The sequence below is a fragment of the Pempheris klunzingeri genome, chromosome 20 (assembly GCF_042242105.1).
Source record: "Pempheris klunzingeri isolate RE-2024b chromosome 20, fPemKlu1.hap1, whole genome shotgun sequence".
NCBI lineage: Eukaryota > Metazoa > Chordata > Actinopteri > Acropomatiformes > Pempheridae > Pempheris > Pempheris klunzingeri.
The window spans coordinates 11,034,262-11,059,118 of record NC_092031.1 but is presented as its reverse complement, the minus strand read 5'-3'; the positions used below and the strand labels follow the sequence as shown (position 1 = coordinate 11,059,118).

At 41.6% G+C, this 24,857-nt stretch overlaps 1 protein-coding gene across 2 annotated transcripts in view; it reads right to left on the bottom strand.

Moving 5' to 3' along the window:
- Positions 1-327: 327 nt before the first annotated feature.
- Positions 328-24,857, bottom strand: part of svild (supervillin d) — a 43,252-nt gene continuing 18,722 nt past the window's right edge. For both annotated transcript variants that reach the window (XM_070851578.1, XM_070851579.1), the window contains 26 exons: positions 22,689-22,738; positions 20,032-20,132; positions 18,709-18,805; positions 16,875-17,452; positions 16,283-16,412; positions 10,779-10,926; positions 9,939-10,022; positions 9,598-9,684; positions 9,188-9,371; positions 8,745-8,917; positions 7,781-7,942; positions 7,367-7,503; positions 7,113-7,260; positions 6,323-6,468; positions 5,885-6,060; positions 5,520-5,655; positions 5,052-5,352; positions 4,642-4,796; positions 4,307-4,409; positions 3,999-4,206; positions 3,781-3,914; positions 3,468-3,623; positions 2,777-2,920; positions 2,461-2,573; positions 1,800-1,955; positions 328-1,652 (listed from right to left, as the gene is read on the bottom strand). In XM_070851578.1, the coding sequence (XP_070707679.1) occupies positions 1,566-1,652; positions 1,800-1,955; positions 2,461-2,573; positions 2,777-2,920; positions 3,468-3,623; positions 3,781-3,914; positions 3,999-4,206; positions 4,307-4,409; positions 4,642-4,796; positions 5,052-5,352; positions 5,520-5,655; positions 5,885-6,060; positions 6,323-6,468; positions 7,113-7,260; positions 7,367-7,503; positions 7,781-7,942; positions 8,745-8,917; positions 9,188-9,371; positions 9,598-9,684; positions 9,939-10,022; positions 10,779-10,926; positions 16,283-16,412; positions 16,875-17,452; positions 18,709-18,805; positions 20,032-20,132; positions 22,689-22,738 (4,094 nt within the window). In that variant the 3' untranslated portion in view covers positions 328-1,565. The remainder of the gene's footprint in view (positions 1,653-1,799; positions 1,956-2,460; positions 2,574-2,776; positions 2,921-3,467; positions 3,624-3,780; positions 3,915-3,998; positions 4,207-4,306; positions 4,410-4,641; positions 4,797-5,051; positions 5,353-5,519; positions 5,656-5,884; positions 6,061-6,322; positions 6,469-7,112; positions 7,261-7,366; positions 7,504-7,780; positions 7,943-8,744; positions 8,918-9,187; positions 9,372-9,597; positions 9,685-9,938; positions 10,023-10,778; positions 10,927-16,282; positions 16,413-16,874; positions 17,453-18,708; positions 18,806-20,031; positions 20,133-22,688; positions 22,739-24,857) is intronic.

Genomic DNA, 24,857 nt, shown 5'->3' with positions numbered 1-24,857 from the left:
AAATCCTACTTGAACACACAGCCATTCATGTGCTCATGTCCACTTAATAAATGGTTAGATGAATGAATGAAGATGAATGAAGCACTTATTACGCTGTTAAAGAACTGTACTGCAGCAACTACAACCTGGAGTATTGATCATAAATGGGGTTTTCCACAGAAAAAACACACACGTGTCACTAATGACACCTACAATGGCTCCATTCGATTGTCGTGCGTAAACTGAGGTTAATTTAATTATTCATACCTGTATGTCTGAGCCAGAAAGATCCATAGCAATATTAGGACACTGTCCACTCATGCTGCTAAAGATAAAATCAGAACCAAACATTTTTAAAAACACTTTATTTAAAAAGGGAACTTAATTTCATTTCCCCACCACCAATGTCTCCTTTTATGTGCCATGAAATAAAAGCTGGCCTGAAGGATGTCTCCACACGTAACACAGATCATATGCATCACAAGAAGCTTCATATTGCAACAAATTAGTACACGATTGTTAGGCAAAAGTTTAGTGAACATACAGAATGGACTAATTCAGATATCACAGGCAGTTGTAATGACAGTATGTTTTACACAGAACATCCCACTGCGAGGAGGACAACTTTTAGAATACATTTGTGGTTGTCAGCTACAGCTATGAAGGCAATTTATACAGCACAGTAACTCTCTCGCTGTCTCACAAACCCTCACACACACAAACTTAATACTTTTAGTTGCGCGCACGCACACACACACACACTCATAAAAAAACATTTATAAAAAGACAAACAGATTGAATTTGGTCCCAAACAACCATCACTGGAACTGTTATTTATGAGAACCAGGAAGTATTCAGTACCAAAGATGAAACTATGTTACAGGTCTGTGTAAATGTAACAGCTGTAAATTCGGAGTTAACGTCTAAACTTTAAGGAGTTTGCTTTGTCACACCGACCTCTGTGCACAACAACATAAAAAGACCCGAGACGAGTCAGACGTCCAGAATACAATCCTGGTTTTAAGACCACCGCGCTTCTTTCACACGACCACAGATTACAGGGATCTGTTCTCTGAACTTTCATTTGTTTTGTTTCTTTTCTTTGTCTTCCTCTGAGTGGAGACATTTTTGCTCAACAATTTAATCCCATTACACCGAGCTGGCTTTATCCATGAAATCGATGAATAATTCCTCAATTTCAAAACCACAGGCAGTTTTCATACAAAACACAATCTCACACCAAAATGGACACAGTCTGGAGTAAACATAAAAACACATTCATTTATAGTATATTACATATTTATAATATGAGGGTAGCTATCTTTTTTTTTACCTTACAAGGAAAACATATTGCCATCAAAAAGATAAACAATTGCACATAATGGTTGGCTAACATATTTTAGTGACACACAAAAAATGGCATTGTTATTAAAAATAGATCAACATTTGAACAAAATTGTACATTTGCTTTTCTTTGTCCTTTAAAAAACGAGGACATTTTTTCATGGGATAAAAAAAAATGTAAGAAAAGCTGCTGAGAACATAGACAAAAAGGCAGATTTGTGAACAAGATTTTTGAGAGTGTTTTAAAACAGGTTCTTGCTTTTTTTCAGATTCTTTTGCTTCCAGTTTGGCAGGGCGTTGAACTCAACTCGACTCATCTCGAGGAGTTTCTGCAAAACATTACAGTAAGAGGACAGCAAGTGTTACATGGGACGGTGGTCTCTCAGTTTCTGTGAAGGTTTCTATTGGCAGCATGCTAGGACCAAATTTGAAATTTGTTGATATAACAATGAATGCTTGAAGGTTTTGTGCCCCACCTTAAAGTCCTGGTCGGACAGGTAATCCTCCAGGCGTAGAGGGTCCACTCCCTCTGGTGGCGGTTTCCTGGTGAGCTCCTCGATGGAGTACTGCTGCTTACTAAGCTTAGACAGCGCCTCTTTCACCAAGATCACCTTGTTCTTGGAGCTCTCGGCCTACACACACACACACACACACACAGACACACAGACACACACAGACACACACAGACACACACACAGACACACACACAGACACACACACACACACAGACACACACACACACACACACACACACACACACACAGTAAGTAATCAAATGCAAAACTAAAATGCTGTAGTTTCCATTCCTCTGTTTGTTAAAGCTAGAATTATGAATTATGTAACAGATTTAAATCACTTTAAATTATGTGCAAATCAAATCGTTTTTATAGGAAAGTCTATAGTGTTCTTTTTTCTAACAGCTCCTCACTTACTTCACACTGACTGTGATTCTGCATGCAAGCTTTAAATAGACATATCTGGGGGATGGCACATTATCTGCACAGATCTGGTTGAGTGAGATGATTTGGATTCTTTCCACTGTCGCCTACATGGAGGGCAGCAGGCCCATGTCAGAGCTGTGACATGTGTACAGTAAAAACAGGGACGTCACGATGGAAAAAGAAGCATCCCTCCCACCTTTGAAGTGATGCTGGTGTCCTTCTCCCAGTATGGGAAGATGTTGGTGAAGGTGAGAGGTTCGCAGCCTGCTAGGACCAGGTAGGCCAGAGGGGGGCGTCGAGGGTTCTTCTCTGGAAATCATAATGCAAGCAGGCATCGAGAAGTTGAGTTCAGCTTCAAATTCAATATCTACTGCTAAAAATAAATTACAATTCCTGCCACAGATAATTTTGAAAGATAGCAAACGAGAGCACCAGTCCTGATCAGTTACTGGAGGTGCTCAACTGAATCCCCACGGACTATTTATCTACAGCGACTGTCTGTGAACTCTGACCTTTGCAGTACTGCAGCACGGTCTCCATGGCGCACTTCCTCTCATTGTTCCAGCGCATCTTTGCAGAGCCGGTGCACTGTGTGTCTTCGGGCTGCCAGCCCTGCCACAGGTACACCTCCATGCGGTTATCCAGCAAGAACAAGGCTGAGGAGGCAATAACATGGGAATGAGTAGCACTGAGAGATAATATGGTCCAGCTAATGTTTACTGTAGTTAGACAGTGACAATGACAAATATCTATCAATAGCTGTGAGTCTTTTGTTTCGTTTCAATCCGTCTACTCTTAAAACAGGGGGCAATGTGTAACTGAATCACTTTGTATTATTTTGTGTTGTAATTCTTAGTGTGTCCTAGATAAGAAAACTGACTAAAGAACAGAACAAACGCTGCACATACAATTTATTTTTTGATGAATGACTCAACGGGGCAAAGCTTTAAAAATGGGAGAGAGGAATTTACAGCAGAGTCACTGACATCTAACTAAAAGTGTTATATACATTATTTTAGAGATAAGTTTCAGTATTGACTCCAAGTAGCCAGTGGACGTTATTCTACTATAAAATATCAGATGTGGTGACATAAAGTTAGTTTCATATTATTGTGTCAGACAAATAATAAACACATAATTCACTGAAATGCATCATTGCTACAAGTGTGTGTGTGTGTGTGTGTGTGTGTGTGTGTGTGTTACCTGGCTGTTGTGCAGAGTAGAGGTTCTCCTGCAGGAATGGCATCGCCATGACTCCCTCTGTCACCCTGGCTGGATACAGCTGCTCCTCCCCTTCAAACACCCCGGAGCTGGCACTCAGCCCGAACAGCCGGGGTGTGTAGTTGTACTTCCCTGGATCTGGAAACAGCACGCACACACACAAACACACACACACACACACACACACACACACACACGCACACACCGGCTCACTGAGCAGAAGCAGTTATTAATGATGTTTCCCCCTCTTCCTCGCTGGCAACTGGGGAAGTTGTGTATGAATGTGGGGACGCACCTTGCAGCATACAGTCGTAGGCCTTCTTGTCCTGCGGGCCCAGAACCTTCAAGAACCCTGCAGGCTCTGATCCTTCCTCCACCTCCTCCAGTTCCACGCTGCTGGTGCTGCTCAGGCCCAACTCCGACGGACACCTTGAAGGTACAAACACAGACGAGTGTTGGTACCCATGTGTCCATCTGTTCGACATCTATCTATCCCTCCATCCTCTGCCTCACCTCTGCGTTACTCTGTCTGCAGCTCTTTTGGCCACCTGCCTGGCACTGGGTTGTGCTTTACAGCCGTGCCACAAGTAGAGAAGGCCTTTCTGAGAGTTAAGAAGCACCAGGCTGGCACGAGAGCGCAGACTGGCACGCTGGCAATCTACCTCCACCAATGAGGCTTCCACCTCCGTCTCACCACGGACAACAAACAACCTCCAGCCACCTGGAGAGGGGAACCAGACGTGGTTAGAAGTGTTAATGCCGGGATAATTCAGTGAATTTATTTGACATTTAAAAGGACAGGCAATGACGATTCTTCTTACCTGTGCTGTCGGCGCTGTCTTCTCTGCTGCCCTTGTGGACGACCAAACCTCCCTGGAAGAGCTGGAGGAAGCAGGGAGGCTCTTTTCCCTGACTCACCAACACCTGGACAGACAATCAGATACAAACAGTTGGAAGAAAGACACACTTTGATTAAATCCTACTTGAACACACAGCCATTCATGTGCTCATGTCCACTTAAATGATTAGATGAATGAATAAAGCACTTGTTACGCTGTTAAAGAAACACTAGCTAATGATGAGTTCTGATTGAGGACTTTGCTATTTATAGTGACAATTTCCTGATTGTGTGTGACTGTGATGAACTGATACTGACTTGTGACCCCCGGTGGCTGCCCAGCTCCACTGTCATTAGAGCCGAGGTTCCTTTCTCACTGATGCTGGAGTGACAACCTTGCCAGAAAAAACAAGCGGTCCTCTCTCTTCCGGGAGCGCCGGCACTCAGCTCCCCTGGTTTCTGCCGCTTCCCCACTGATGAAAAATGAAACAGAGAACCACTGTAAACCCACTGGAGGAAATCAGGACTTGGTTGTAACACTAAAATGTAATGCGAGAGCCTGTATTCTTCCATATCCTGTTAACCACAGTTATATTTATCTCTTTCCTGATTTTCAGTTGCACTCTGCCATTAATCTTCTTCCAGGTCTTATTGCTTTGCCACATTCAAGCCTCCCATCTCACACTGCTCATTCTTCAGGCTACTTCTGTGCCAACTACACAACTCACCGAGTGTGGTGATAGAGTACTTCCAGCGGATGATGTAGGCGTCGCCCTCGTGCAGTTGGCCCAGGCTCTCTTTGGGCAGTTCTTCCTCACCGTGCTCTTTGATGTGCCAGGCGTCTATGGCCACTGTCGCCAGCTCTGCCTGTCTTCCGTCATCTGCCCTCACCATGCCGTGGCCCCGCTGGACGTTTACGCCCTCCAGGACTGTCTTCACCGGCTCCGGCTCATTGTCCAACAGGGCCTTGGCATCATATGGCTGCAGTTCCAAGTCGAATGGGGAGCGTTCAGTGGAGGAGACTGGGCTCTGAACACGCAAAGAACATTTTTAGTCACTTTTCAAGTATCCATTTAAAACAGATCAACAGACTGCAACACTAACTATATATGAACCCGAAACGGGGACAAACATGCAAAACAGATTTATGAAAGCCCCCATGATCACAGGGTCACTGCTAATGTTATCTCGTCTACCTTGATTTCCTCAGCCTGAGCCAATTCCTCCTTCTTCCTCTCGGCCCAGTCCAAGAACTTCTCTCTGAACAGGGATGTCTCATTGTGCTCTGACAGCCGGCCAAACAGAGTCCAGCTCGGACGACCCTCCCCCTGCCTGGAAACCGCACGCACAAGGAGATCATTTAAAACAGTCTCCTCTGTGAAGATGCACTGGCATGATAAAACCACTAGGGGCTACAATAACACAACAGATAATCTAACACATATATCATATAAAGCTGCATCAAAGCAGCTAAAATGAAAACCAAAAAGTACAACACTGTGTACTTTAACTACTGCGCTCCCTGCTGTGAACAGTAGAAGGATTCACGTGTGATACTCACCTCGGCACATCCCCGCTGGTGCAGGAAGCATCTAAAGGGTTGATTCTGCAGTTGCTGTAATCATAGCTGCCGCTGTAGAGCTGTTTGCCCAGTTTCACAGCAACTTTTCTGTCACCCAAGGGCACGTCCTTCCCGTGCCAGATGTACACTTCACTGCCAAAGTCAAACACTAAGACCTGGTGTTTTGGCAGAAGGGGGAAGGAGGAGAGATGATGAAGATTGATTTGTTATTGCAGTTACTGCAACGCGCAAAACAACTGAAATGACGTGCTTTTAAATGTCTGTCTGGACTATGAACATCTCCAACTTTCACACCATCCTTTTTTTTTTTTTTTTTACTTTCTATGCAGCTCCCAGACTTTCCCGGTATTAAATAGATCAAATTTGTTTTTCACACCTCCCAGACACATGAGGTCGTTTCTCTAGTGGTGGTGTTACCTCTTTGGAGTCGAGCAAGGAGACGCTCGGGATGGCAGCCCAGGCGTCTTCATGAGGCACCAGTTTGTCTCCCTGGAGTCTGTACACCCCATTAGAGTCTGACACACCGCTCTCATACAGCTCATCCTCCTCTGGTTCCCCGGCCCCTGTTACACACAGACACAGACACAGACACACACACAGACACACACACAGACACACACACAGACACACACACAGACACACACACACACACACACACACACACAAAGACTGAGGTAAGCATTTGTTTCGGGTGGCGTGGGGTGGGGTCTAGTTGTTAGACAGATAATTCTTCAAAAACAAGTTCTATCAAAAAGCATTATATCATATTAGAAAAACGGGTTACAAAACAAGGCAAGGCAAGTTTATTTATGTAGCACCATTCAGACACAAGGAAGGCAATTCAAAGTGTTTTACAGGGGCATAAAAATAAAGTGAGAATAAGACAGAAAAACTGCATGCAAAAGACCATAAAATCATAAGGTGAAAACAAGCAAATACATAGTAAAAGAAAAAAGTAAAACGAAATTGCATGTAAAAGACACAAAAAACAAACGCAAGATAGTTACAGATGAGAAGGAAGTTATGTATCTAATTAATTGAAAAGCCACAGTCAATGTTTTAAGCCCTGATTTAAAGAAACTGATAGTATCAGCAGATCTCAGGAATTCAAGGGCTGCAGTGGTCTCTCACTTTCACTAAAAATACCCTAATAAACTTTACTGTCGTATGTAGTGATTTAGCCTCTGCTGAGTGTGTGTGTACAAACCTCTGTATTGGCTGTGTCCTCCCAGCAGGCCCCAGAACTCTTTGGCCCATCTGCTCTCAGTGTTGATGCCCTCCTCCAGCACTGTCACCTGGGGGGCCTTACAACCGAGGTCCCTCTTAGCCTGAACAAAGGATGCCATCTCCGATGCCTGGTGACACAAAGCATATTGCACATGTCAGTTTATCGTGCTTTATCAATCCCAAAACTGGCTCTGAGGTGTTGAGGGTTTTCATTCTGTGCGAGAGGTTCATTACCTTAGCTTTCTCAATGACATTGGCAAACTCTCCGCTCCACATGAAGCAGTGCTTTGGCGTTATGAGAAGGAAGCAGTCGCCGCTGTTTAGAGACTGGGCTGTGGGCTCCACCAAGCGCACCTGGACGTGCCTTCGACCTACAGACAAAGCTGTTTTTACTTCTTCGCAAAAAAATTTCAGCAGCCTTAATCTGAAACTACTCTCGACCTGTGATTAAATGCTCTTTTTTAGTGGTTCGTTGATTTCTTAGTCCTCTCATTCTTATAAAAGTGACACCAAAAACACACGTGATACATCTGGTCAGTTGCTCTTTGTTATAAATGGTTATGGATGATAGACCACAACACATGACACCTGCATTTAACAGATATTTACAGAAAACAAACGTATAGCACATTCTCTTGTGTTTCTGACCTTTGATGCGAATGAGCATGAGCTTGTTGAAAGGAAGCGTACTGTTGTTGGTCACAACATCGGTGGATTTCACGCTGCGCAGGCTGACCTTGCGGAAGTTCTCCTTGCTGGCAAGACCCGCCAAGGCCACATCAGCGAGGTTTGTTTTGGAGTGTTTTGCCACTTCAAGGGAGAAAAAAAGTGACAGTTAGAAATTAGGAACACAACTGAACTGACACACTGTGTTGTAGGCACTGCTATTCCTTCATCCAATCTGCCATCTCTCTGATTATGAGATAAATAAATAAACATAACCATCACACAATAAATCATAACAGACAGGACATGTAGTGTAATTTCTTCTTTCATGTGAGCTATACTAGACAATACATAGAGCTATGGTGCTCACTTCCTCTTGTGTAACCAGTGAGAAGGTGACTGAGGTCAAACTAGTCTGTGAAGACTATGTAAGTAAGACTATTAGGGAGGAACTGAATATAGGAAATCTGCCAGCAGTAGACTAAACTAAAAATACAGTGTATGAATGTCAGGTAGCTAAGTGCAGCCGCTTGTAACCTCAGAACAGCTTCAGTTCTTGTGTCCCGCTACAAAACTTCTGCTTTTATGCAATGAGTTTACTGTGCATACACTTAAGGAACCGAGTTATTGTCATATTTCTGCCATGATTTGATTTTTCAATCACCATATAAATGAGAAACCCAGTCTCTGTAACCAGGGTAGGAGATTAGAGAAACAGCAATTTTCTCACTTAATTTTCTGCTAGAGAAAGTTTTATTTTCCCCCTTTATGTTACTGTTACATTTTCAGACACCGGCAGAACACACTACAACATTCAGATGCCACTAAAGGCTGTTGGAACCTTGTAAGTTTATCACCAATGATGCTTCATATCTTGGTAGGTAAGCTGTTAGGGTGATAATGTTAATGTTAATGCACTGCAGTAACTACGTTTGAGCAGCCTTACTCCTCTCCACTTGGATCCTCTTGGTCTCGACTGTCGCTACATTAAGCCTCTGTTCAGTGTAGACCTGGCGGATGTCGTTTCGGGCAGCCAGAGCCCTCAGAGGGTTCCTGGAGCCCTGATTCCTTCTGGTTGGTCGCACTGCTCGCTTGTGCTCTGCTACGGCTGAGGTGAGCCTAAAGACGTAAAGACACAAAACAGTGATAATTTTTGATTCAATTACAGTGCCAAATGGTTTTTGTTATTGTCACTTATTTATTTGAAGGACAGATCACGTTAATGAACATCAGTATAAAAATACAAGATGTAAACACGCAGGAGTTAGCCAGAATGCTAATTTAAATGTGCAGTCCCCAGGCAGGTAACAAAAACAGAGACAATATAGTGACAATACTAAAATACACAAGTACAAAAAAGACATGATGCACTGATGATTAGACACCTACTTTGGTGTATCAGCCTGAATCTGGCTGAGGTCCTCCTCTGTCAAAACTATAGTGGAGTCCTGGAGTGCCGAGGGCGAGACAGATTTGTAGAAGTTGCCAAACGTCTCCTCATCGTCCAGGGTCATCACTTCTTTCTCCATCTCTGCCGTCACCTCGATGGTGGATGTCTTGCTTTTGCTCACACCTGACCCATCCGCAAAGGAACAGGAAGTGTTACACAGAACTTTCCTCTTGTTAATGATGCTCTTTTTTTGTTGACTTGTACATTTGGTGAACAGGACAGGTTAAGGTGATTCAGATACGTTCAAAATACGTTGGACATCCTTTCCAGTGATGTAGAGGGTTTTATAAACCAATCATGTGAGTGTAGGTTCCTCAATAAAATGCAACAACAAACATGGGGATTGCACCTTTATTGTGTAGCTTGTCGAGGAAAGACTCAAGCTTGTCGAGCCTTTTGTCTCCTTCCACCTTGACATCAGTTCTACTGGAGATTTCTGTCGAGCAAAACCAAATGTAGGCTTGTTTAACAGTTGTTTAATACACTCAAAGTTACAATGCAATATTCATTTTTGGCATTCATATTGTTTTTAAAAGGTATCAAAGGGTTTAAAACTACTAAAAAGACTGAACTGAAATCGATGTCGTCTGAATTTAGCTGCACACAAGGTCACAATCAGGTTAATCATTTTATTGATTTGTTGAATGACTCACATACTGATAATATAAATTGAAGGGGAATGCCTATTACCTTCGTGCGGCTTTACAGGTGTGGCATGAGACTTCCTGAGAGAGATAAGAGGTGACTCTTCCTTTCCGGTATCTGACACAAGACCTGGTGGAACATAAGGAGGAAATCAGGGCTGCAACTAATAACTATATTCTTGATTCATTGTTTGTCTAAAATATCAGATCGTAGTGATAAATGCAAATGAAAATCTAAGGGAAGTAAGGGAAAGTCTGAGGGAGTATATTCTAATGTCTTGTTTAGTTTCAACAGTCCAAAGTGCAAAGATATTCATATTCAGTTTAATTAAATCTACATTTCATTTTCAGTTTAGGAAGGAGACAAGCAGCAAATGCTCACATTAGAGAAATGAAATTGATTGGAAGAAGTTTTGATAATTTAAAAATAGTAGTGGAGCAGATTTGTTGCCATGGATCAATTCATTAACTGATTAATTGACTAATCATTGCAGCTCTAAAGGAAATCACTTCTAGGTCTCATCTTCATGGGTCCCACATACAGAGACCAACTACCATGAAAAAACCCTGTCCTGTCTAACATGGAGGATCAAATGTGGTGCAGCAAAACTTCTACATATGATGTTATTGGGGCTGCAATGATTTTCACAAAATAATATTGGTTAGTTAGTTGTTGATTATTTTTTGGGATACATCATGTCAATTGTACTGCACGTGCACATGAAAGAAAAGACTAATGTTTGTGTACGTCCTGAAAGACACTTAAAGTCATGCAGCAGCACGGAGAGTTTGTTAGATTGGCTCGGCCTATCACAGCAGAGCAGAGCAGTGAGTAACGCGCTCTGCTTGTCTAAGGCCACGCTGGATAAACACAGTGTAGTTTTACCTTTCTTGGCCATGCGTCCGGCCACAGTGAACTGGATGGAGTCGTTGGCTGCTCCTTTGCCCCTGCTTTTCCACTGCTCCTCCTTGTCTTTCAGGATCTTCATCCTGTCTGCCAGGGACATCTTGGGTGTCACATCCATGCTCGTCTTCTGTTGGAACATTTATTCAAACAGACAGTTGTGAGGACACGGGGAAGTAACCACGAGAGAGGTTGCATGAGGATAGGAGAGAAGACTGGTGACAGTGAAGGAAGATAGTGAAGCAACCACACAGGCAGAAATTAATTTAGTAAGGAATGATGAAAGATCCCATTACTTTCTAATTATTTCTTCTCCCAAAAACAACTTTTTCCAGACGTTTTACTGAATTATTTAAACCTTATTCAAAAAAACCTGAAAAATGTTGAGGCCTGACAGTAAAACACCACAATTACTGTTTTAATACTGAGACCATCCATCACCTACTATTCAGTAGAGCTTTCCTTACTTGATTTACTCCTGCTGCCATGTTTGCACCTGAGCTCCACCATTAAAAATGAATTAGCAGAAGTTTACTGGTCCACCTGGTCCCACTGGACCCCAGGAGCTGTTACAGTAATTAATGATATTCCACTCCTAAATATTTGAAGCGTTTTATGGCCGTGCTTGGGTTTTTACTGGCTGCCTTCCTGTATTCCTTCACTAATAATGAGCAATTCTATGCATGTAATGTACCATGAGGGGTGACTCCTTTTCTACAGCGGGTTACACAGGGTAGTTTTGCTAAGTCAGGCTTTTCTCCACATTAAGACTGCAAGCATACAACAGCATGAAGAAAAGTTACTGCACAAAATAGGCCACAGTAAGAAAGCAAAAGATATCACTAAGGCTACATGGTTGGTGTTGCATGTATTTATGTGTATACTTGATATTCTTGCAAGTACTTGTGCCTATGAGAGCAACAGCAGGGCAGTGTGTGCTGCAGGAGATGGAAGTAAATGACAAGCAAATGATTGGGGTTCCCAAACCCGAACAGCTTGATACAGTCATAGAGGAATTTTCTTTGTGGGTGAACGATGATCTGTGTGATCTGCTGCCTGTCATGCTGTAACTCATAGCATCATCCTTACTATAAGCTCTGGGGAGTCAACTTAAACATTCACAGATGTCAGCAGGTTTAAAGCGAAAAAGATGTGGATAAATGTGGTGAACTGCAGCCAGACTGATGTCAATGTGATGTTAGAATAAGAGTTTTCTAGCTAAATTAGCAATCTATCCTATTTTCATTCTTTTTTTTTTACCTTAAGTTGAGGTTAACAGGCTAAATGATGTAAGAAAAATGTGTACTTGTAATTTCTCCTGCCAGTATCACAATTTAAACTTTATTTTCTATAAATGAATCCCTCATTTTGTAGTTTTGCCAACTCACATTAGCTACAGCTGACCACATTTTTTGGCTATGGTTGTATTTACAGCTAGTGAAAGAAATTTCTACAGCTTGGCAAAAGGCTTATTTGAGTACCTAATTAATTCAATGTTAACTGCTACTGTCAAATATATTTTACTCAACCATTCATCAATTACAAAAATGATTCATTCATTTTGTGGATCAACAACACTGACTATATATAACTACTGGATTACCTACTATTAAATTTGATTTTGAAGAAAAAGTTTAGCAGATCTGAGTTAAACAAGTCAGTGGTTCCTTGGAACAGCAGGAGAAAAATAACCTGGCGCTCTAAAAGACTGTGACTGGAAGGTCAAAAGTTTAATCTTCACAACAGTCCTTGTGTTTAACAATATATTTGCAGCTGAACTGTCCCTGAGCAAGACTCTCCGTCCCTGTTTAACCAATCATTTTCACTGGCAAGAGAAGAGCTGGAAATTTCTCTGTCATATAACAAAAATGTAGTAAAATTTAAATACTCTAACAAGCCTGAGAAACCCCATGTGTTATTTGTCCTGAATTAATGTGATAATGCTGTAATACACAAACAGCCACGTAGAAACAAAGCGGAAAAACACCAGTTTCCCCCTGACAATCTTCCAATAACAGACACACACCCTCTCTCCCTTCTACCATTTGTCTCTCACTCAGCACACACGCATTCTTTTTTGTACCTTAATGTTAACCATGTTGCACAGTGTGGTCAAATATTAGCCTGACATGAGAGAAAAGTTCAAAGAAACCCATTTAATCACACTGGCATACACACAGAGACAACACACTAGGGCTTAACATCAAAGTGAACTCTTGCTGATTTCATAACATGAAAGAATGATACATCTTCTGACATACAGGGCTTTTCCTGCATGTCTTCAAGGTAGCATGAGTGAGTTTTCAACAATACTATACATTGATACCACACACTCATGCACTATGGAACTGAGTAAATCCTGTTTCTTGTAGCTTTTAACTATTAATACTCAAAAATACACGTTTACACTACCTTACATTACAGTTTCTTAGTGCAACAATGCCTGTGCATGCATGCTAACCATAATATCTGTCATCTCACAGGCCTAAAGCCTTCTCACACACTCACACAGTGACAGAGCCCCTCCAGCTAGCAGCACATCTCTGGAGTCAATCAGAAAGGGGAAATACCTTGGCCTGACAGGACCCTAGAGAGAGGAAAGGGCCTCAAATCCCCACAGGAAACCATTTTTCTCAGCCCCGCCTTACTGTATGGCGTAGGCAGCACCTCAGCCAAACCACTGACACAGATATGGACCAACAGAGGGCCAGCGAACCACAGTCATGTAGCAACAGCAAGCGTGTTGACAGTTCTTATTTCTCAGTGGTAATACTCAGAGAGTGTGAGAGGTTGTTCAGAGCACTGATAGAGAAATAGTGGCAAAATAAATTAATTTATTAAATCCATGCAAAGACTCACATGCAGTACATATGTATGCACACTCACCTGGAGGGACTGGGAAGGGTTGACAGGAAGGTGTCAAAGTCAAAGAAAAGGGTAGAGTCCGCAGATGAGGGAGGAGGAAACTGGGGTGTAAAAGGAGGAGGAATAGTAGAAAGAGGAGAAGAGGAAAGGAAAATTATCAGAGGAGTATGAAGAAGAAAAAGCATAGCAGGGCGACATTAGACTGAGTGGGTTTTAGCATGGACTAAAGACTACAGAGGAGATGTGGGCCATTTAAAGCTTGGTATAAAGGTTGGGAGGATGGGAGAGAAAGGAAAAGGGAAATACCCTGTTTATAACAGTGCATGCAACAAGGCCAAACGCTATAAACTGTATGAATCATTCCTATTTATGAGAGTATGAAAATAGCTCCACGATTTATTTGGAATCAAGTGAAAATGTCTCACCTCACTGATGGATTGAATGCAACAAGTTTGACTTGTTTGCCTATGCTAACTTTCTGCAAATGATGCCGTCTTTTTAAATCACCTCTTTAAAGAGCTCTTTTCAACACACACACAATATTACTTGGAGATAATCAACTCATCTTTAGTTGATTATCTTTAATATATTTTCTGGGAATCATCACACCAGGGACAACTTTTCCATCATTACTCTTAATGGGCTGGATCAGACTAGTCTTCAATGAGTCATCACTGGAATACAAAACCTAGACATTTAGCAAATCCTCAGGGATTTGAAAGCAAACTGTACATTTCACAATCTGTTCTGTTAATGTCTGCGTGGACAGCATACTTTAAAATGTGTAATCTAATGTGCTGTGAAAACTGAATTTAGGCTAACAAAGCAGCAGTTTTAGATACAATTAATCATTAACTCGTGGCACAGTGCAAACAGTCAATGTAACCTATGATTAACAATCATTGTTCGAGACAAGACAGACCCACTTTAAATGAAATTTACAACAAGGCCTCACTTTACAACACTACAGTGGTGTACAGACCAGCTTAGCAGGCCTGACAGGAAACATCTGGAGCCGATTGAAGATGACCATGGTGTGTACCATGCATGTTACAGTCCCTGGTCTCCCACATATCAACCAAAGAGCAGCAACATCTGCTCCAGCTTGGCAGTGTATGAGATAAAATTGCATGCCTAAACGTGAAAACCAACAGCGTATCCTCAAGAGTGAAACGGAAATGTAACAAGAACAGTCACATAAAGGCCCCATCGCTAATGCTGACATGGCACTGATGACAATTATTTAGCCAAACCACGTATTATCTCTGATGTTCGTTTTCCCAGAGCTCTACAGTAGCGGCCACAGTGCACAGCAGGTTCCAGACCAATTCACAGGCAACTACCTCAGACAGAATTAGAGGAAGAGGAAATCCGCAGACTTTTTGGACAACCAGTTTGGCCGTCTTTCGTGCATGCGAGTGTTGAGAATGTAGTTTTTGCGCCATTAATGGAATTGCACTAAATTTTTATGGATATTGTGTTGATATATGATAATGAAGATAGACCACACAAATATAAAATGACATCAGTTTTTAGCATTTAGTTGACTGGGGATTTGTTCAGATTTTTGGCTGTCTGTACTTACTAATAAAGTGGCTTTTTCCAGACCAAGACTGGATTTATTCTACAGTTAGGTCATCCTTGGACGAAGAATGAGCCCAAACCAGAAATCCCCCAAGCGGATCATTGATCTTAACAGACATCAAGCCAAGAGATGGTCTGTATAAATAAACATGACATCACCTCGATCTTGGTGTCCACTGACTGTTTTGGGGATATCCATGTGGCACACAGAGGGGCTTTCCACTGCTGTGGTACCATTATTTACTTGCACTAGTTATTACAGTGTAGTGTTGTTTTTCCACTTGAAAACTCAGCAAGGGTGGTCTTGTTTTGTAAAGGAGAAGAGCAAGTCGAAGCCTGCGTGCATTTCTATCGGCACTATTACAGGCTGACCTGGATGTTTACGTACATTTGTGAGACATGAATGTCTTTGTACAACACAACAGCTTGCTTATGGAGGGAATCATTTTTTAACTTTGAGGAGAGGAGAGGAGAGGAGAGGAGAGGAGAGGAGAGGAGAGGAGAGGAGAGGAGAGGAGAGGAGAGGAGAGGAGAGGAGAGGGCAAAAACCAGCAAAGGAAGCAGGTATTAGCTTGGAAGTTTTGCAGGTGTTTGGTCATGGTGTTGGATTTTATTTTAACAAGGGGAAGGGGCGTGTCTCTCTCTCTCTCTCTCTCTCTCTTTGGGAGGCTAGCTAAGCCGTGGATCTCTGGCTCTGGCATCACCACTCCCAAATCTGCTGCACCCCCAAGCCCTCCTAACCTCACACCCTCTTGGCAGCAGCTCAGGGAAATAAGCTGATTCAGCAGGGGAAGAAATGCCTCCGCAGCCAAATCTTTCTTTCCCTGCGCACAAAGCTGAGGGGAAGCCTCAACACATGGCAGTATCTGCTCATTACTGCCCGTTTTACCCAGTCCAAAAAACAATGCACTCCAACAACATATTATTTTTATGAGGTCTTGAAGACCTGTTATTGATACTAACCGACTACTAAATCCCCACAACACAAAGAAAGAGCTTGCCTAATTAAAAAAAAAAAAGAGAGAAAAAAAACAGACCTTTTTCTTCCAGGCATTTTCAGCATCTTGGAGCTGGCCAAAGCGATCAGACAGTGGCGTCTGGATCAGCTCGGATGGGTTGACCTTCGATCTGTCTTTTTTCTCAGCTTCACCAGTGAACTCTGTCAGCCTGCAAAAGGCAAAAGATGCATTGGTTCTTTCCTCTTGATTTTTCAAGGCAGCATTAAAAGAGAGTCTAACTTATGTTTGCTTTGCAATTTGGAAAGCCTCAGCTTGGGCATCAAAGATATTTTACAGTTGCATTCCCTGGTTTTCCTTTTTGCACATGACTTGGTCACAGGTTCATAGTAATATTAGTTATAGCTAGTGTATATTAAAGAACTTGTGACATTCAAACATACTTTTGCCTGTGATCATGCTTAACCTACAGTATTTAATCATTGGGCACTTAAGTTAAAAAAATAATCTAAATTTGAGGAGTCTGTGGAAGGATTCTCAAGATAGAAAGTGACTGTGATGATTGAAGGCCCTTTAAATTCCTGTTACTTTGCATAGACAAAAGTATGTCCATTTAGGCCTTACACAGCACACACTGTGGAAAAGCACTGCGTGTATGTGTACATCCAGTGACCTCTGTTTGAGTGAGGAGCCCTGGCTTCCCTCCAAACTGCTCTCCAGCTCCTCGACGTCCTCCGACACTGTAGACGTTTGCTCCAGGCTCTCGTCAGGCGAAGGGCTCCGCATCTCCTCAGAGCTCCCTCTGCTGCTACTGCTGCTTCCCTGTCTGTGTTTTCTGTCAACACTGAAGCTCCCTCCATCTGTGATATCATCGGTTAATGACTCTTCCGCTCTGTCATTTTCCCCATTGACCTCTTCCTCTAGCTCCTCCTCCTCCTCCTCCTCCATCTCCTCCATCTCCTCCATCTCCTCCATCTCCTCCATCTCCTCCATCTCCTCCATCTCCTCCTCACTCTCGGGGTGGCTAAGGGTGACACTGCTTTGTCTTGCTGGCACGCTCTCTGTTGCTGAGCCCTCGCTATGATCCGACTCGACGCTGGTGGAGCAGCTTTTCTTTAGGATTCCCTTGATGCCTCGAGGCCCAGAGTCTTGGCGCTGCAGTGAGGCAAGCTGGCTGGGAGGGGAGGGAGGGGGAGAGATATCTCTGTTCTTACTGAGAGGGAGAGCTCTGTCAGAGAGGAGACTTGAAGGCTGAGAAGGAGAAAAAGAGAGCTTATTCTAATACCAGCCATAATATTTATAACATATGGAAAATAATATATGGAGAATGACAATTAAAGTTGCAAGACTCGATAACAGCATGTAACCTTTTTCCAATTTCAGTTTCCATGTTAATGGTAAAAACCCAAAGACTGACATTCACAAACACAAACCACTACAACTGTTTCTGCTTTCAGTGACTGCAATCAAAAGACTGTGGGTGAGAAGGTGTCAGAGTAAGGGAATTAAACGGATCAAAAAAGGGAGATAAACAAAAAAGAGACAATGTTTTTGTCAAAATAGTGGTAACTAGGAAAAAGGGAAGTGTTAATGTGTGAAAACAAAAAGAAGCAAACTTTTGTCAATATATCTGCAAAACATGTTTGGGACATCGCACGTTTCTTCAGTTCAGAATAAAAAAAAACACGTTAATAGGAAACACATGTCGTGTTGAGTAATGTTGTAACTGTAAGATGAGAGCCTTTTGGTCACAGAGACCATAAAATCTTAACACTCAAGATCGCGATCTTGCACATCAGAGAGTAATACTTGTCTCAAAATACAATAAATGCACACATAGCAAACATTACCATGAAATGACACACTTAACATGTCAATATGGTATTGCTTAAAAGATATAAGAGCAGCTGGAACAACAGTGGATGACACACTGACAGGTCAAAGGTTATGAGGGAGTACTGATTTAGGAGATGACGAAAGAGGCGGATCATGAGGCCAGCTGGGTGTGAAAGTGCAATACTAACCAGGTGGTCTTCTTAAATGGAAAACACCAGAGTATAATGTGAGTGGTATACAGTGCATGTAAATACTTTCATTAGTAGAGAGGATCAATTTCAGATCTGGGTGACGTAATCACATTTTGTCCAGATGAGTTAAAGCATTTGTGTGTGTGTGTGTGTGTGTGTGTGAGAGTGTGTGTGTGTGTGTGACAGTGACATGAATTACAATCTTACACGTCACCTTCAAAACCAAAGGACTAAACTAAACCAGACCTTGAGGAAAACGGAGCCAAAGTTAAGGTGAGTAGGAGTTTTGGAATTGGCTCGCATGCGGTGGTAACATTTTTTCAAACTGGTCCAAAATATGATCTTATCTCCCACAATAAAGGGAGATGACTTTTATATGCTATAAGCCATATGACATTTTTACCTTTATAGTAGTACTGTGAAGTGTGAAATCTTTAGAAAACATTAATTTTGTATAAAATGGAAAAAAAAAATACTGACCTTTGCTTCTTCCGCATATTCACGCCGCTCCTTCCACGAAGGTTCAGTTGTGGCGTCTATCTCATCCATTACTTTGCTTATATCAGCTTTGGGAAGGCTGAAATGTCAGCAAAAAAGGGTGAAGATTGTGGAAAGAGATCAAAAAGGAAAAAAAGGAATTTTAATCAATTTGATGAGCCATTACATAATATAATTGAAGGAAAGAGACACAAGGTGAATTCAAGCCACAAACTAAGTATAACAATCATTAGTTTGCCACCACAACATCTTGCTGCCGTTATAGATACATTAATAGTGGTTAGGTATATAATCAGTTACCATTTCTATGTATTAGAACATAAATTATTATTACACTGAATGTGCTATGCAGACAACAGTAGTTAACCACTATGAACTGAACATTACTTAACCTATCTGGATAAAGCTTTTATCAAAATTGTATTCTACACATTTACAGATAATGTTTTTGTTTTCCTTTATTTTTATTAAGACAAAGGGTGTCGAAATCAACGGACTGTCACTGATTTGGTGCCTGGCAATCAATGTAGGCACTGAGCCAGCATAATAATGAAGACATTAAACTTAGATTTTACTAATACACCTGCAAACCTGAGTAGCTCATAACCTGATGTGAATGTTTTTTAACCTGTGGAACCTTTTTTTTTGTTTTCTTTAAAAGTTTATGAATGCACATTCACTTTTGCTTTTAGCATGCACCTGAGCAAGTCTTTTTTATGTGATCGTTTTGTTTTGTAGTAAGTTCTTCAGAATGGACTTATTTTTATTCATCAGTTTGTTGCATGTAGTGTGATGGAGCTTTGCTGAAAACATCAGCGACAAGGTTCAAAGATTCTTGTTATATTTATATATAATACTTGTTAATGACATGCTGTATGACTTTGGTGGAAACTGAGAACAGTTTGTGGGTCAGTTCAAAGTCCATGTGGGCAACAGAGATTACTTACTTATGTCTTTAACCTATTCAGATTCAACACATGCTCCAACTCAGTCCAGACTTTTTACTCCAGTGGTTACAGTGCTAAGTACAGTCTGGCACTCACTGCTGCAGCTATCAAATTCAGTCTGGTTTGCATCACCATGGCTACAACATGGCCTGAGTGTTTGTGTGTGTATGCATACGTGTTTGCATGAGAGTGTGAGGTATTAGAGAAGCTCTGCAGGTTTATCTGGTTTACCTCTGCAGCTGTTTACATCATTAGCAGACCTCTGAATTGGTCTGTAATTAGCTCTCAGCTCCATTCAGTGCTGAGTAATTCATTTAGAGGTCCTGCTTTGACTAAAAATCAGTTTGAAGCTGCCTACCTGATAGAGGATTCCTCTTCGTCGGTGCTCATTAGCTGACACTTTGTGTTTCTGTCATTGGCATGCCGGCTGCTGCCTCCATCCTCCGACTCCCCCAGGTCCTACAGGCAGAGAGAGGCCGTAACCTACAGGTTAGGATTATGTTTGGAAGAAACTCCACTTTAAGTCCTACATCAGCTGTAAAAAACTAATCTTGATAAAGGAAGTGAATGAATGAATGAGGCTCCACCCCTACACTCAAGCAAAGCAGTTAACCCTCATGAATGCTCCAGCAGAGTGTGGAGTCAAAGAGCAAGAACAAGAAATCCATCCACCCTGAGCACATAGAGGAAAAAGAAAACAGAGAGAGAAGAGCACTGCATTTTCCAGTGGAGTAAAATGCCCACAAGAGAGCCATTATGATTTTTTAAGATTTCTTTTTTTAACCATCTTTAAAGTCAAAGATACCTTCCTTCCATTACATAAAAATACTTGAATGACAATTTGCGTCTGATGTGATTTTCCACAAAAATCAGTTATCTGGTTAAAAATACATCTCTTTCGGACATCTTGCTCTTGAGGACAGTTGTGTGCTGTGTTTTTGATGGTAATGTTATGTTGTTTAGTCTCAGTCATAAGTCTTAATGTATGTATGTATGTGTAATAGGGTTAGGGTTATCAAAAGAGAGAAAAATGTATAATGTGCATGTGTGTCAAATTGTTTCAAACTGCACATAAGATGTGCCCTACTTCACTGAAAAGTCCATTCTTAGTTTATGCGCCCTAAAGGCTTCCAGTTTCCACATCACCTTCATCTGGCTCCAAACTAGTTGTGGTGTTGTGAATCACACTCGTACTGTGCGCCCAACTCAGATTTAAGGTGAGCTCTGAGACGCTTTCCTCTTTCAGCAGGTGAATGTGAAAACAGCTTCCTAGTGTCCAACTCTGCACATAAATCATTCTGCACAGTGAAGTAACAAGAAGCGAAATACATTTTTCAGTGGAGGCCGACTTTAAACACTGCTTTAATGTTAATTTTAAGACCTAAGAGGTAAACACATTTTTAACAATGTGTGGTTGTTCCCTTACAACATCACAATTTTAGCCAATTTAAATTTATTCCGTTTTAGTCTATACATCAGGCTTTTCAAAACATGCACAGATTGTGAAGCATGCAGTTGTGTCAGACCTTTAGTCAGTAAACACTTTACCAAGGCCCTGGGGTGACCTGGAGAAGATAAGTGGATCTCCAGCTGTGAACCAGGCAACGGAAATAAAATGCTCTTTCTTCAGAAAATTACACACCAAAGCTACACAATTAGAGGCGCCTTGCAAAGTTTCGGATGCTCACTGATAAAAAAGGAACTTATTTTCGACACAGCGTGAATGCAAAAACAAATTTTTATATACACTCAGGAAACTCAGTCAGGAAATTCAAAATATAAATGAGCTGTATCTTTCCCCACAAGTCTCCATGTACACATTTTATTGCCTCTACTGGAAAGCAGACATAGTGTAACCTCACTCCTATTCTGTCTCTCCTGCTGGAGACACTGACTCACTGGCTTTCATCGGGGATTGTGGAGGAGAAAAGAGTGATAAGGGAAATGTGAAGACAGTGAAGAGGTTATCTGCCTCTGCTGAGACACCTTAAAATAACAGATATTTGGAACAGAGCAAAAGATGGAGGGAACAGAAAAAAATGGAGAAAAAAAGTAGTGTGATTGTAAGAAAGCCTTGCTTGTTTTCCCAGCAGGTTTTTGGTTGGAGCAAGTTGCTGCCATCTGGGTTCACTTGGCCAACCTTGGCACTGCTCCTGGTCTGTAAAGGCCAAGTTAGAACCGCTGTTTACATCCAATATCATGAAACCTAACCACTTCTGAAACTCAAGAAGCCTGGGAAAGCGCGGTAATCTCAGCATTTTTAAGCACTTATGTGTATATCTCCCATAGGATTGGGGACATTATCGCATTTTTGTTCCTGAATGGATCTTTTAACTTTTTAGAGTTCTCTTCCCACCGCTGCAAAGACCTCCATGGACTGTGTGCGTGAAGTCATGACTGTGCATCCAGGTGCAGGACAGCTCAATGCTGTGTGGAACAGCTCAATTTGTTATTAATGGAGCAAACTTCCAATGGGGTGTTGAAGTTTACACCAGCTGCACTGGAAAGGGCTGCGATGAAATCAGCATGGGAAATGAAAAGAATTAACCATAGACTGTAGGAAAATATAGATACAGCATCTGTGCTATCACTCATACCTCTATAAATATATGTTTTCAAGCTTGGTTTGGTTTATTGTGTGCTATCATAGCAGCCATGAATTTTAAATTTGGGCAAAGAACATGTGAATAAAATAACTTTGGAATCATATGGAGTTTTTTTTCTATCTTAGTGGAGGCCAATCGCCTCCCCCCAACTCCAGGCCCTGCACCAAACATCCTGGACTTCACCCCACTATCCACTGAAGGAAGCAAAAGGCAGAAGGCAGCCAAACCGACGTAAGACAGCGAACTCTACTAATCAGTTGGTTAGTGTTGGAGTACCAACCTTATTTTGAGGTCATAAAAACCCCAAAATGTTTGTCATAATTAAGGCAAGCACACACACACACACACACACACAAAATGATGATAAACAATACACAACATTGGATAGAGGGAGACAGAAATATCATACCTTAGACATTTTGGAAGTCCTCTTGACTGAATCCACAGGCTTCTCGTCAACTGAAAAGACACACACACACAAGGTTGACCATGAATACAACAGTGAGGAGACATTTGCTCAAACAGTACAATTGCTTCCTGCCAGTGTAGTATCATATGATCAGTGAGGGTGCCATGACACTGCGTGTTTGGTATCCACAACATAATGCATTGTTGATGGTCGGAGAGATGGCGAGGTCAGACATGGTACCAAGCATACACTAGCTTTTTATAACGTGACAATACAACTACACGGAAATACAAAACTCAAGTCAGTGCATGCCTGAACAAACATATTCACAAAGAAGTCTTTCCAAGTGAAGTGGAAGTTTTTCTTGCTGGAGATAACAGCTTGAAAAATGCAGGCATTAGAGCTGACAGGATATCGTCTTATTGGCTTTCTTGGTGCTTCTAAGGTGTCTACAGATCAGAAAAAGGAAGTCGTCTGCGGATGAGTTTCAATAGTCACTGGGCTGTGGGGGATTGAGAGATACAGGGAAGGTAAAACCATCCTGAATCTATCAGTGAGTCAAGACTTTATGGTGATATAATGGACTTTTTAAAGAAAGGAAAACCATTACTGTGTGTGTGCATATGTACAAGAGGGAAAGAGAATTATTCCTCATGGGAACTGTCTAATGAAAAACAGCCCAAAGAATATAATCTTCTACTCCGAACAAAAAGAAGGCCATTAAATTTAATGGTGTTCCAAAACAACACAAATTTCTTAAGTCAGCACACCGAGAGTCTCCTCCTCTAAATCTGTTTTTATTGCATTGACAATGTGACATTTCAAGCCAAAATTGTTCCCCCTCCAAAGAAAGCAAAGGAACAAACAAATCCTAATAATACACCGTCTGACAAACTCTCCTTTTCCAGTGGAAAAAAACACTAGCCTAATACTGTAGTTTTGATTTATGTTTCCAGCCTCCCCTGCTGTCCAGAACTTAGCCTGATTTACATCAGATGATGAAACATTACACATTGCAAACTGGTGATTCCACTCAGACTGCACTCTTTCAGTTTTGACTCCTGTCCAATGTTTTTTTACATCATCATCCATCCGACGTCCAAGTGAGAGACGGAGAGAGAGAGAGAGAAAAAAGAAAAACACAAGACATGGAAAAACCTCCACTTAAGTTCACCGACTTTTCCACAAGTGTTTTCATCCATCTCACAAGACTGCTCTGTTATAGCTGCTGAGAGCTTATTGGATGGACCTTTGACCTCAGCCATTGGAGTGTGCATGACCAAATGTGAATATTAGACTCTGAGGAACACTGTAAAGTTCATAAAATCTGCATAATATGTGTCAGAGCAGAATCAACTTTCCCCACTACAAGGAAAATATATCTAATAGTATTATAGTATTAACTTTAAATTCACATATTTCACCTGTGATGGATATAAGTTGAGTATGACCCAGTTGAATTATTATTTGTACTGCTGGCTTGTGGGAGAAGGGTCGGGGAAACCCTTGAAAGGACCATGAGAGGCAGTCTGGCTCAGAGCACTGAATCCTCTGCCAGTGTGGACAGGAAGCTCCATCAGCCATGTGAAAGCACTGCCAGCGATCTCACACGCTCTTGCTCTCACACACGCACATATCTTCATTAAAGATGAACAGTCATGGCCTTTGTTCTTTTTTCAAGTAGAATTTATACTCTTGTCTTCCAACCAGAGAAATACACTGACCATTTTCCTTCCCTAGTCACTTAATCTACGAGCCATGTCTGACAGATAATCATTCAGAGCTAAGGAGACCTTCAGCATTCATTATTATTTGCATTCCGCTCCCAAATTAATCAAATTGTTGTATTTGATCTTAAATATTTGAGAATGCGCGTCATATATTTAGCTATGAATATGACAATAAGCAGCAGTGAGGAGAGGATTAGTGGCCACTGACTATTTATGTCTTCATGCGGTATTTTAAATTTCACAACCTCTTGTCATAGATCAGACCCATTTTACTGAAAAGAATGCAGAACCTGTCCTGCTGCCATGAAAAAAGCTTTACCTATGGCAATAGGTGAGTAAGCACTTCAGTCAAATGTACTAATCAGTGTTTGGATAAAACCCGTGATTTATTTGCACATGCATTCACCACCTCTGTCATTTACTGTTTATACTTGCTGTG